This window comes from Arachis ipaensis, chromosome B03, assembly GCF_000816755.2.
Source record: "Arachis ipaensis cultivar K30076 chromosome B03, Araip1.1, whole genome shotgun sequence".
NCBI classification, from domain to species: Eukaryota; Viridiplantae; Streptophyta; class Magnoliopsida; order Fabales; family Fabaceae; genus Arachis; species Arachis ipaensis.
In genome coordinates, this window is record NC_029787.2 from 108,311,353 (window position 1) to 108,323,707 (window position 12,355).

Here is a 12,355-nt window from a genome sequence, read left to right on the forward strand (position 1 = left end):
GTATGCAAGAATTGTATATGATTACATGGGAGGAATGGAAGATATTGAAAAGGCTAAAGTGTGCATGTATCTCTTTGTGGTTATAGTTTCATATTATTATTTTCTACCACCATTAGCGATTAATTTAGTTAATTTGAATAGGTGCGAACTGTTGTTCCTGCAGCTTCTTCATTTCAGGAGGATTGTGGTGAGTTTTTGTATAACAATGTATAAGGTTAAAAATAACCTTTCCTGTAGTTTAGATTGTTTAAACTGCTTTCAGACTTCCTGCTGCTTCTCTGAATGGTGAGTATATTATGCAGCTCGTATTTTACGTGCAATTAGAATTGCGGCTCGCTTAGGATTCAGTATTTCAAGTGAAACAGCTCATTCTGTTAAAAATCTTTCTTCATCAGTATTACGGCTTGATAAGTGTTTAAAAATCTCCCCTCCTCCTTTGTCTATTATACTAAAAAATTATTAGGCATCCATGAGAATATCCTGCGTGAGTTGCCCTCCTTAATTGTTTTAGGGTAGGCTCCTGATGGAAATGAATTATATGCTTGCTTATGGATCCGGTGAAGCTTCTTTGAGATTATTATGGAAGTTTGGCCTTTTAGATATACTACTCCCCTTTCAGGTACACCGTACATGATGATTATGCATGTTAATTTCTAAATTTCAGTTGCCAAATGTTAGCTCAAATTGATATTGACGTTACAGGCTGCTTACTTCGTTCGTCATGGATTTCGGAGACGGGACAAAAGAACTAATATGCTTTTGGTAACAAATATTCATTCCAATTTGGATATAGCTTATTTGATAATCTGAGAATAATGCTATTTGTTACTTCCATATTAATTAAATGTATAAAATTTTATCACCACATTCACTTGGAATTTCATCTGCAGTCATTATTCTATAATTTGGATAAGCTATTGGCACCCAACCGTCCATGTCACAGTAGCTTATGGTAAGGTCTACATGACAACAAAGCCTGTTTCATGTTTAATTCGTTAGTGATATATGCAAGGGTTCACAAAATAAGCAAGTCTCACTAGGAATCTAAGCTTTCAGGATTGGCATCCTAGCATTTCATAAAACATTGAGTGATCAACCAAGGGAAGCCTCGGTGGTTGCTGCATTTAGCCTTGCAGTTCATAATGGTGGAAATTTATTGGAAGCAGTAGACATAGCTAGGAGGATCAACAAACAACACAATGCCAGGTTTCCTGAGTTATTAGATCCTTCAGGTCTAGATGCAGAGGATTTGGAAGAAGAGATTCTGGATCTTGCTGACTCTGTTAAAGGGACACTCTCACAGATGACAACTAGGTATTTGGTATCTCAGGCTATGGCCGATTATCCTCAAGCCCCCCATTCAGATTTGGTGCGCATACTCTTGACTTCGATTGATATATGTACTTCTTAACACTTAACAGTAGTTACTTTGAAGACTGACCTTTGACAATTTGACAGGTGTTCATCCCATTAGGAATGTACCTAAAGGCTCTCAGCATTTTTGACTGCGTCAAAGTAAATTCTGGTAAGAAATTTTTGTCAAAGCAAGGCAGGAAAATTGATTATGGATCTTTAGTTCAAGGTGAGCTGGAAGAAATACGGCATGTGTTTGCGAGGATTGTATTTGATACCATATATCCGCTGCGCCTAGATAAAGAGAATTCGTAAAAGATCAACTGGATTTCACAGGAAGAGGGTAGTTTGAAGTGAAAATAGAAATTTGAGGAAATTGATTCTGGTGTAGACATCAAATAGTCCGGCTCCCAAACTGCAGCAAAAGTGGTACTAGCTAGCCGTCATCAACTTCTTTTGCGATGAAGCAGTGATAATTTTTGTTCTTTATTTGGGGATATGGGGTTGCCCCGATATTTAGTGTATGTACCTACCTCATAGGTTATGTAGGCAGCGGATGAATGGGGGAAAGTTTTTTCACCGAGCAAGTGTTTTTTGTTTTGTTATAGAATAATTCTTTCATTCGATCAATATCAAGTTTACAGTTTGCTGAATCTGTAGATGTAGCAGTCTCATACAGCCAATTATTGAATTCCTTTATTCTGGAATCAAATTCAAAATCAAGTACAGAACACTGATAACAGCCTTTATCAATGTAAAGAACGGCATAATGCAAGCAATAATTTGAAAAAGGTGGATGGCATTTTGCTGTGATTATATACAAGAGATTTTCAGTTGAATCGGGTGCAAGATGAGAGACGTAGTTTACATGGCAGACACTGAATGAAACACTAAAGATTTGTCATTTGTCTGACTCCAAAAATTTTTCCATATGTATTTGATGTGATAAAAGTGGGAAAGGACTAAGCCAACAACAACCCAGAAGGCAAACTATATTGTATTACACCATAAACAACTGAGCTAACAAAATCAAATCCGAAATAAATGAAGTACAAAATCTTAAACATTCATCTTAGTGATGAAGTATAGTTGTGGTGCTGTAATAAAGCAGGCAACCAGACAAGAAGCAGCAGCACTGGCATAGCACCCTGACACATTATTTCTCTGTCAAAAATAGTCTCTATTCCGCAATGATGTGACGTCCTACTTGGCAGCTTTAGGTGCACCTCCACCAGAGGTAGGCCTGAAAGACCAAACAGCAAGCAAAGAACATGTGAACAAAACTAGAGAACATATTAGTAGCGAGGAGACAGGTTGAGGTTACTTACAGCCCTACAAATACTTTGAAGGAATCATAGAGTCCCCACTGAGCTCCTGTTAGTGTTCCAATCATAACTATACGAAGAGGAAGTCCACGTGTGAAAAGACCAACTAGCCCTATCTTCTTCACAGCCTGCAACAACCAGTATCAGTGTTATTTATTTGTAGGTAGTCGGTGTCTGAGTAATGTTATTTGAACGTCTAAAACGTGAACATTTTATGGGATATGTAAAGGTGGTAGATTTGGTGTGCGCTTTTCTGCACTTACATCACCAACAGTGGCTCCCTTGGCATTGTTCAGGAAGGAAACAAGATTGTCTGCAGGGTGTGAGACAATAGCACAGAGCACGCCAGCAATGTATCCAGCTGCAAAACTCACTCCAAGCTGCAATCCTTTGCTGCACTGATCTTTCGGTGTTGGGACGACATTCTTGTACAGCATCTCCACAACAGTCTCAAACGAAGCAAATTTCATCATTGTGTCTGTCATGAATCACGTGCATGATAATAGTTAATAATACCCTTTAATATTGCATAATGCAACGATATTTTTTTATTTGCATTCACTCTAGTACAAGGTGACATTAATTTTGACAGATTATTAATTACAACAAATTTTAATTACTAGTTCATGATTAAAGAGCAAACAAAGGAGTTCAATGGGAAACCAAGTTAATCATGCTGCAATTCTGTTATTTGGACCGACTAAAAATGTGATGAAGTATGTGCAAACTTACATGGAATCTGGCGGCCCCAGAGTGGAACAAGTCCTTTATACAACCTGCACATCAAATCCAAATCCTTAACAAATTTGAAGCTTCAACTTCCAACAAACAATATCTACGAAGAAGCCATTAAAATCTAATAGATGGTTACTAAGTAATGAAATGAAAGATCCCAATTAAGAGCAAAGAAAAGTATGTATACCCTCCAGCACCCTCAGCCTTAATGAACTTGGGTAATCCATCTGACAAACCTCTCGCAAAGCCAGGTTGGGTTTGCACACGAACTTTGACAGCCTCCATGGGGCACAGTGCAATATCAGCAATGACTTCAGCAGAGGCTGATCCTGCTAGAAATATGAAGGTTTTGTACTTGGCTGCATTCTCTGGGCCTGCAAGATCTGAGTAGTATTTCTTGAAGAATTCATAGAATCCAAACTTGCATGCTCCCTGAGCACTGTACCCAAGCAGTGTTGGGACCCAACCCCTGAAGAACCCTCTCATTCCTTGCTCCTTCATCAGAACTCCGAATCCTGATGATATGTTCTTGTACTTTACTGGGTCAATCTGAAATACATCTTAATTAGTCATAAAAATTCATAGAATAATTCTCTAAGATTTTTAAAATCGGATACTTTAGTCCTTCAAATTTCAAAATATACAAAATAGTTTTCAATGTTTATCTTTCTTAGACAATATACCCACCTTCAATTTCATTAAAAAAGTGAAGTAAAAAACAATGAAATACAAAACAATTTCTGAAAAGTTTAAAAAATATCAAACAGTCCATAAAAATTTTAAAAATTTTCAAAATAGTTATTCCGATTAAATGGATCAAATTGGAGATAAACATGATGACTGTTTTGTATATTTTGAAACCTATACTAAATGTTCAATATTAAAGACAATTTGGGTAATTACTTAAATCTCATGTATGATGATGACTTTGAATATGCAATACGTTTTGGATCAAATTATGAACCAATGCAGAAGAGAAAAGCATTATAGAGGACCTGCATGTTGCACTTGACGAGATCGAGAGGAGTGACGGTCATGTGAGTGAGACCACAGCTGAAGACGCCACCAAAGCTGCATGCGGCGTAGTAAGCAGGAGAATACAATGGAATACTCTCTTTTGGTGCAGGGATCATAAAATTATTATTACTATTCCTACCCTCTGAGCCTGAGAATGGTGGTGGTGATGATGATGAAGAAGAAGAATGTGAGGACACATTGTTGAGCAATGTTTTTGGTGAGTAAAGGAAAGAAGGGATAAGAGAGTAGCGAGGTTGGTCAGAGGGAGCCATTATTGAGAATTCACAACAAGTATATTATTCTTTTCTTGTTTGTGTTTATGTGTGTAGATAGTTTTTGCCAGGGTGCAGAAGTAAAAAGAGAAAGGGGAAAACAAAAGTAGAAAGTGTTTTTAGTTTTGAGAGAAGGGGCGAGAAACTTGGAGGGTTTGTGGTAAGGAGAGGCATGAACAACCATGGAGTTATGTGAACCAACGAGTCCTTTCTTTCCGCGCTCTTCTTTGACTTTGTAATCTCCTGCATTTTTCATGTTACGCCTTTCACTACACCCACATACGTATTAAGTATTAACTCACCAGAAGCACAAAACTGCATGTTTCAATATCCATAATGTTAAAGTAGCCCATTTTTAACTTTTTCTTTTTCTTTTTCTAATATATACTTTTTACATTATCAAAATTTTAATTATAAAAATATAATTGTTTATGTGTTTTTTTCTATCAGTTTAAATTTTTTAAATAATAATTTTCATAAGATGATATTAGAGTTTTTATAAAAAAAGAAATTTAATTATTGATAAAAAAAATTCAGCATATGATAAATTAAACAATTATGTAACTTTAAAAAAGACTTCTGTACATAGATACATTTTATGAAAGGAAAATCACGTATATGAGTAGAGGTTATATTATATGATAGCTATGCAAATTTTAATCACATCTTGTAATATATTAGTACATAACAGACTAAACTTGTATCAAGTTTTCTTTCTTTCTTTTATTTATTTGAAAAAGAACAAACATGTGTCTGTGTATGTGTCTATTTACCACTTTTTAATTTAGATATGGAAGGAGAAATGGTGTAGGACACAGTTATGGAGTGTATGGGTGCTTTACGCAGTTGTGGTGTTAAGAGCAAATCGGACTCTTCGATTTGTGTTTAAAAAATTAAAAAAAATTGCATTACACAAATTGGACCGTCCGATTTGTATTTTAAACAATTAAAAAAAATTTAATAATGAAATCGGACCATTCGATTTTTGTTTTCAAAATAAAAAAAAATTTAAAGTACAAATTGGACCCTCCGATTTTCTCTCCCACATAAATCGGACCATCCGATTTAGGTTCATAATTTTTTTAACAAAGAAATCAGACCGTCCGATTTCTTCACTTTATGATTCAAAAAAAATTATCTCACATTCATGTCTAGCACCACCCACCTCCATACACATGCATAACACACAAAATTTGCATATCCAAAAAAATTAACCTCTATTTACATGAATTCTCAAATCAAATAACAATGTGTATATTTTTTTTTTGAAATAAGCAATTAATAGAGGAATGCTATGGCAGTAATTTTAGTATTTTGTAACTATCAATTGGTCATAAATAGTATTTTTAATGGTGTGAGATTATATCTAATGGTGAGAAATTACTCATTTTTATTTTGATGGTCAAGTGCTAGCCAGAAAACACAAAAGTTGCTGCCCTAGACTTTTCCTTAAAAAAATACTAAAATGGATGTAAACAACTCCATGTCTACGTTTCTTTTTTAACAAAATATTTTAAAAAAATGAAAAATATAAAAAAAAAAAGTTGCTAAAATAGGAAATACTGCGCAGCATTATTCACTGAGCGTGACGATGATGAATAACCGAAAACTGCCAAATGAGTTAAGTGATAAGTGCCACGTAATTTTGGATAGAGTGTTATGCACCACTTGTTTCATTCCCATTTATGATTTTACCCAAGTAGCTAGCCAATACCCTATTCCGTATTGTTCTTCTGGTGACATGCTTTTTTCCTTTCCATCCAGATAATACACCCTTCAGTCCCTATCTCTTCTTATTCTTATTATTCAATGGCCTCATCATCAGTTTCAGCCACTTCTCTTAGGTTCGCACAATCTCTCACTTTGTGTAGCAAGACTACCCTCCAGGTTCTACATACATCTTGTTTATTCATATTAATTTAACAGCTTTGTTTATTCTGAACATGTTATGTTTTTTATATATTGGTAAAACTTGTAGGCTAGTTCAAGATTTGGGGCAGTCTCTGTGGGATGGAGCAGGAGGAGCTTTCCTTCTTTAAGATCCTCTCGCTTCCGCATCTGTGCGGTTAGTTATTTATTTAGTTAGTTAGCTGGTTAGTTACATTCTCCTGTTTGGAACTGAAACTCATTTAATTTAGTTAGTTATTTGTTTGTTACAAATGATATGACGCAGGCACAGCCTGAGACAGTTGACAAAGTGTGCGAAATAGTGAGGAAACAGCTTGCTCTGCCTCCGGAGTCTCAACTTACCCCTGAAACCACCTTCACAGCACTTGGTGCTGACTCCCTTGACACTGTACGTACTTAATATTCAAATAAATACTATATATTATATATCTTTCATCTTTTATTTTTCATAATTCAGTACATGTGTTTGTTTTTAATATATGCATTCATTGATGCAGGTGGAAATAGTGATGGGTTTGGAGGAAGAATTTGGAATTAGCGTTGAGGAGCAGAGCTCTGAAAACATCACTTGTATCAAAGAAGCTGCTGATTTGATAGAGAAACTTCTTCAAAACAAAACTCCACCTAGCTAGTTGTGTGCCTACAAGCTCAATTATATCCATTGCCAAAAAAACCCCCAAAAAAAGCATTTCTTGAGAGCACAAGTGTAACTGAACGAGGTTAATTGAATTTTGGATTAGACATGTTCTTTAGGTGGATAATTAGTATTTTTATTTTTCCATTGTGAGCTTTATTTGACGTTTGAACTTACTATCTGTTGTAAGACTCTCCGAATATGTCTGTTTTTGCCGTCAAGCTTCAGAAATTATTGCATGTTGATTTGATTCCAGAAAGTGAGATTTCAACCTTGGTATTAGCTTTTGCAGGATGGGATCTTACGCCATGTTTGTTCTGTTGTAGGACTTACCATATCAGAATTACTGGCTAATCACGTGTATGCCATAGCGTCTATTGTGGCTATGGTGCTTTAGAAAATACAACCATGCTCAGTGTGGACGGATATAAAAGGGGTGAAGTGGCTTTGTTCCTTCCAAAATTTTAAGCAACTACATCTATATATGAAATATGTGTTAAAAAATAAAATAAAAAATATTATGCGATTTAATGACTTTATATGTATTATTTTTGAGAAATGTCCGGGGCTATCTGAATTTATTGTTTTTGGCTAGGAAAAGTATATGGTACCAATATATTATCTGCTAATTTATTACCAACAATAATTAATTATTATATTTTAAACACATGTATAAAGAGACACATCCAGAAAATATATCAATAAAGACATTTCCATTAGACACAGCCATAAAAAAATATTTTTATTAGACACATCCACAAAAATACTTCTATTAAATACCGTTATAAATCAGAGTTGGCAGAAGTTGGCAGAAATGATATTGGTAACGTAGCGAGATTGTTTTGGCTATTATCAGAATTTATTATTTTTGGCTATTACTTAGTCATCAATTCAATTATTTTTAGTCTAATTACTTCAGTCTAGTAATCCAATAACATACTTTATCCTATATTTATAAACATTGATGGCTAATTGATGACCAAAAACAATAAATTATAATGACCATATAACACTCTTCTTATTTTTTTACTATATTTATGTTTTAATTTTTTCACTTACTAATATTTTTTTACTTAACCAACTTAATATCATACACTCAAGTCTTTGCACTTTTTTAATTAATTTCTATATACTCATCTCAATATCCAATTTTTAAAAAATAAATAAAGTATCATTGTTGTCTACATTTGGGATAAATCCCAAAGTTGTCCCTAACATTTCTAAATCGAATCAATATTGTCCTACCGTCAAATTGGCTAACATTTCGTTAATACCGTTGCACACATGGAGTTTAGGTTAGTGAACCCAAAGGTTAACATGGACATGTTTGCATTTTGCACCCATTATAACATTCACTATAGCAAACACAAAAGTTTGAAGAAATAGAGCACATCAATGTAATCTTTGCCATTCCAATTGTCTTAACCATACCCTTTTTACTCTTTTTCGAACTTGATCGCAGGGATTGGTTACATACTGAAGGTAGTTCATGGATCGTTCTTGGTTGTGTAGCATGATAGCTTAGGGTTTCGCTCTCTTCATGCGTTGATTTCGTTCTACAAAGGTATGTATGAAGGAAATTTTTTTTTTCGGGTTTTTATGCAATAGTTCAACGAAGAACAATGGCTATGTGTGAGATTGTTTGCATTGTAGGGTGTTTTGGTTTTTTGTATTCCCAGAACAATGTTCTTTGTTTGCGTTAGTTAGGGCATGAAGTTTCTTATTTTTGGTGATTCGATCTTTGCTTACTGATGTAGGACTTTAGTAGTATTTTGTGATGTTTTGCCTAGACTAATAGATACATTTTTATTCAAACAATTTTGTTCATGTTGTCTGACTATGTTTACCTAATGCAATAGGATATGTGGTTTAGGATGAGTTATTTTAGTGTCAAAATTTATCACCAAGAGATGTTTGGACTTTAAGGAGGGCCTTTGAAATATTTGGGGTGGAGAAACAACTATTATAGACTGCCACAACGAGGGTGAGTGGAGCCTAATTGATGTTTACGAGTTAGTGGGTAAACAAGGATATTTGAAGAAAGATATTGCAGTAATATGGTACAAATCAAAAGAGGAGGGTACAGAAAAAGACTTAAGGATGCTGTAAAGCGACAAAGATGCAATGGATATGGCCAATATTGGGGTCAGGGAGGATATAGTTGAGTTGTATGTGGTTCACAAAACTAGAAATATCTATCAAGAGGTTGAGGATGTCCAAATATTAGGGAGTACTAAAACTATAATGCAAGTGGAAGAAGATGGATCTGATGGGCCAGGCTCAATTATTACATATGAGGCCCATGCAATTGGACAAGTAGAGACAAATGCTGAGATCTAACTTGGGTTCTATAGTCAACTAGTCAAGTTACAAGTGGAGAGACCACCTGAGTTTGCTTCTAAAAGACCAAAGCTAGGTGTGGATTTAAGGCCAAAGTTTCAAAGACTTTATGTGTGTCTTAATGCATGCAAGAGGAGTTTTATGGCATGAAGACCAGTGATTTGCTTAGATAGGTACTTCATCAAGACACCATATGGAGGAAAACTTCTCACAACAATTGTCTGGTTCTCCAATGATCAGATTTTGTCAATAGCTTATGCAATGGTTGAAGCAGAAACTAAGGATACATGGACTTGATTTCTTACCATTCTTTGTGATGACTTTGGCATTGACAAGGTAAAGAATTGCACCTTCATGTTTGACCAATAGAAGGTACTCTTCTATTAAGTTGAACATAAATTCTTATTTGCTTGCATTTTGTGATTTCAAATTGCTTTTTGAATTACTATTTAGCTAGTTGAATTTATGTTCAATTGTGTCTTGCTGTTTGAATTATTGTTTCAATTGTGTCTGGTGGGCAGGGTTTAGTTCCAACCTTCAATGAGCTCATTCCTAGAGTGGGTGAGCATGTATGCTAGTCGTGACAAATATGAGGTGACTAGTATCCATGGAGGCAAAAAGAAGTATGTGGTTAATTTGAAGACTCGTGAGTGTTCATGCAGGAAGTTTCAGTTGTTTGGAATCCCTTGTGCCCATGCAATGACTTGCATTAGGAAGATGTGCTTCAATGTGGACAACTTCATTGCAAATTGTTACAAGAAAGCTACATACATTCAATGCTATCAGCATGTTGTATATCCTATGAATGACCCCAACCTATGGAAAAAGACAGAATTTGATGATGTTTTGCCACCAGTTTATAAAAAACCCATTAGAAGGCCTAAACTAAAAAGAAATAAAACTGTAGATGAGCACCCAACCAAGAGAGGAGTATCTCATGAAGAATAGAATCAGAAGTACTCCTGTTGGTTTGCTACATGTCACAATAAATGGACCTGTCCAAAGAAGCACAAAGTTGCTGCAACTGCTACTGTAAGTACTCTGCTTGTCTATTTAGGTTTTTGGTTTCATTTTTATTTGTAGCATCCAGTTTATAATGTTGTATTTGTGGTTGTTTGATGGGCAAACAAAGTTACTGGATCTACATCAAAGAGATCTTCAAGTCTAATCTCTAGCACTATCTCTAGTCAGGCATCTAAACAATCATCAGCTACTTCAAAGAGGACCACAACCTCAAGGCCAAAGAGAAAATCATCTACCAATGTTGTGAGTTCTCAACAATCACAAGCTACTTCAAAAAAAAAAAGACTAAAGTGGCCCCTTCCAACAATGCTTCTGAGCAGTAAGCAACTACACTCAGGGTGTTGCCAAGCCGACCCAAGACTGTCAGCATTTTCCAACTCAAATTCATGGCAAGGACACCTCCCAAAGCATGAAAAAAGATGTCATGATTATAATGTGCGGAATCTTCTATTTTTTGGCATCTTTAGTTTTTCTTGTTAGGTTTCTCTTTAGTATGATTATGATGTGTAAAAACTACTTTAAAGATTATATTTTGTTATGTTAGACATTTATTGTTGAGTAAAGTATCATTTGTTATTTTTATGTGAATCTTTTGTGATTGTAGTCAATGATAATATCATGGTTAATGATTAAGTAATATGTTAGATTTCTAATTACTGTTATGCTCATGACTTGCATGATTAAAATAGAAGGCAAAATACCCTTATTTAGCTTAAAATTTCATGCAATTCCACAAAATATAAACGAGTTCAATATCACTACAATTTCTTAGCCAAAATACAGAGCATAAGTTACTTCTCTAATAATTTCTCCTAAAATCTTCTCGTCTCCAGCAACATCATTGCAGTAAAAGTCTCCAAAGTTTTGTCATTGTTGTTTTTCACAAACCAAAATTAGTGCAACTGTCCATCCAGCTAAAGCAAGTCCCATTGCAAGTATGAACCTGAATTCAACCTTATCCAATTTGCCCTTCAAATTTCTGACCTTTATCTTAACCTTGACACTTTTGGGTCTTCCTCTAATTTTGCCCATACAAAACAGCCACATTCTTCTCCAATCTAGACCAAACATGAGACAACCTAGTCAAATTCACAAATTGCCCAAACATATAATTCAACAACAAATAAACCCAACCCTAAACCTCACCCTTACAGCCCAAAGTTAACGCAGTCCCAGAACCTGCATCCAGGATTCTCTGCAGTTGACGAAGTAGCGAGCACAAGCCATTTCCCACAGTAGCAAGTTGTTCTCCTTCGACGTGCTTGGTTGCTATTTTGCATCGCCTGTTTTCTGCTTCACGTTGTCTCAGATTGACATGCTTCAGACTCCATTGAAATCAAGTAAAGGATATAGAGCTCGAGAGAAGGCACAACAGCAATGACAAGACCATATTTTTCAATTAGGGTTTTGAAGAGAAGACTTATTTTGGCATTTATTTATTTTTCTTTTTTCCTTAGTAACGATTAAAAACAAACGCTTTGCCACAGTGGACACTAACCTCCATGTGTGCAACAGCGTTAACGAAATGTTAGCTAATTTAATAGTAGGACAACATTGATTCAATTTAAAAACGTTATAAATACAAATATGACGTTTCAAACGTTAGGGACAATTTTGAGACTTACTCCAAACGTTGGGGACAAAAATGATACTTTACTCTAAAAAAATTTATTTTTAATAATATTAAAATATTAACATATTAAACATTATATTATTATATAGAATATTAAGAATGACTTATATCATTA

At 35.0% G+C, this 12,355-nt stretch overlaps 3 protein-coding genes across 3 annotated transcripts in view; 2 read left to right on the top strand and 1 right to left on the bottom strand.

The window, feature by feature from the left end:
- LOC107630852 overlaps positions 1–2,006 on the top strand; it is a 3,878-nt gene extending 1,872 nt beyond the window's left edge. The window contains 8 exon segments of the mRNA XM_021119223.1: positions 1–58; positions 142–187; positions 303–412; positions 512–619; positions 703–762; positions 891–952; positions 1,057–1,369; positions 1,459–2,006. Of these exon segments, the coding sequence (XP_020974882.1) occupies positions 1–58; positions 142–187; positions 303–412; positions 512–619; positions 703–762; positions 891–952; positions 1,057–1,369; positions 1,459–1,668 (967 nt within the window). The 3' untranslated portion in view covers positions 1,669–2,006.
- LOC107633516 (mitochondrial phosphate carrier protein 3, mitochondrial) lies at positions 1,770–4,945 on the bottom strand. Its single transcript, XM_016337133.2, has 6 exons — positions 4,409–4,945; positions 3,601–3,962; positions 3,411–3,454; positions 2,942–3,156; positions 2,682–2,806; positions 1,770–2,596 (listed from the first exon to the last, which is right to left on the bottom strand). Exons 1-6 carry the CDS (start codon positions 4,700–4,702, stop codon positions 2,557–2,559), a joined length of 1,080 nt encoding a protein of 359 aa, XP_016192619.1. The 5' UTR covers positions 4,703–4,945; the 3' UTR covers positions 1,770–2,556.
- On the top strand, positions 6,484–7,503 carry LOC107630853 (acyl carrier protein 4, chloroplastic; the record flags this gene model as incomplete). The annotated part of the gene is given in 4 exon segments (XM_016334117.2): positions 6,484–6,589; positions 6,681–6,767; positions 6,876–6,998; positions 7,108–7,503. Coding segments are annotated over 4 exon segments (423 nt in total). The 3' UTR covers positions 7,243–7,503.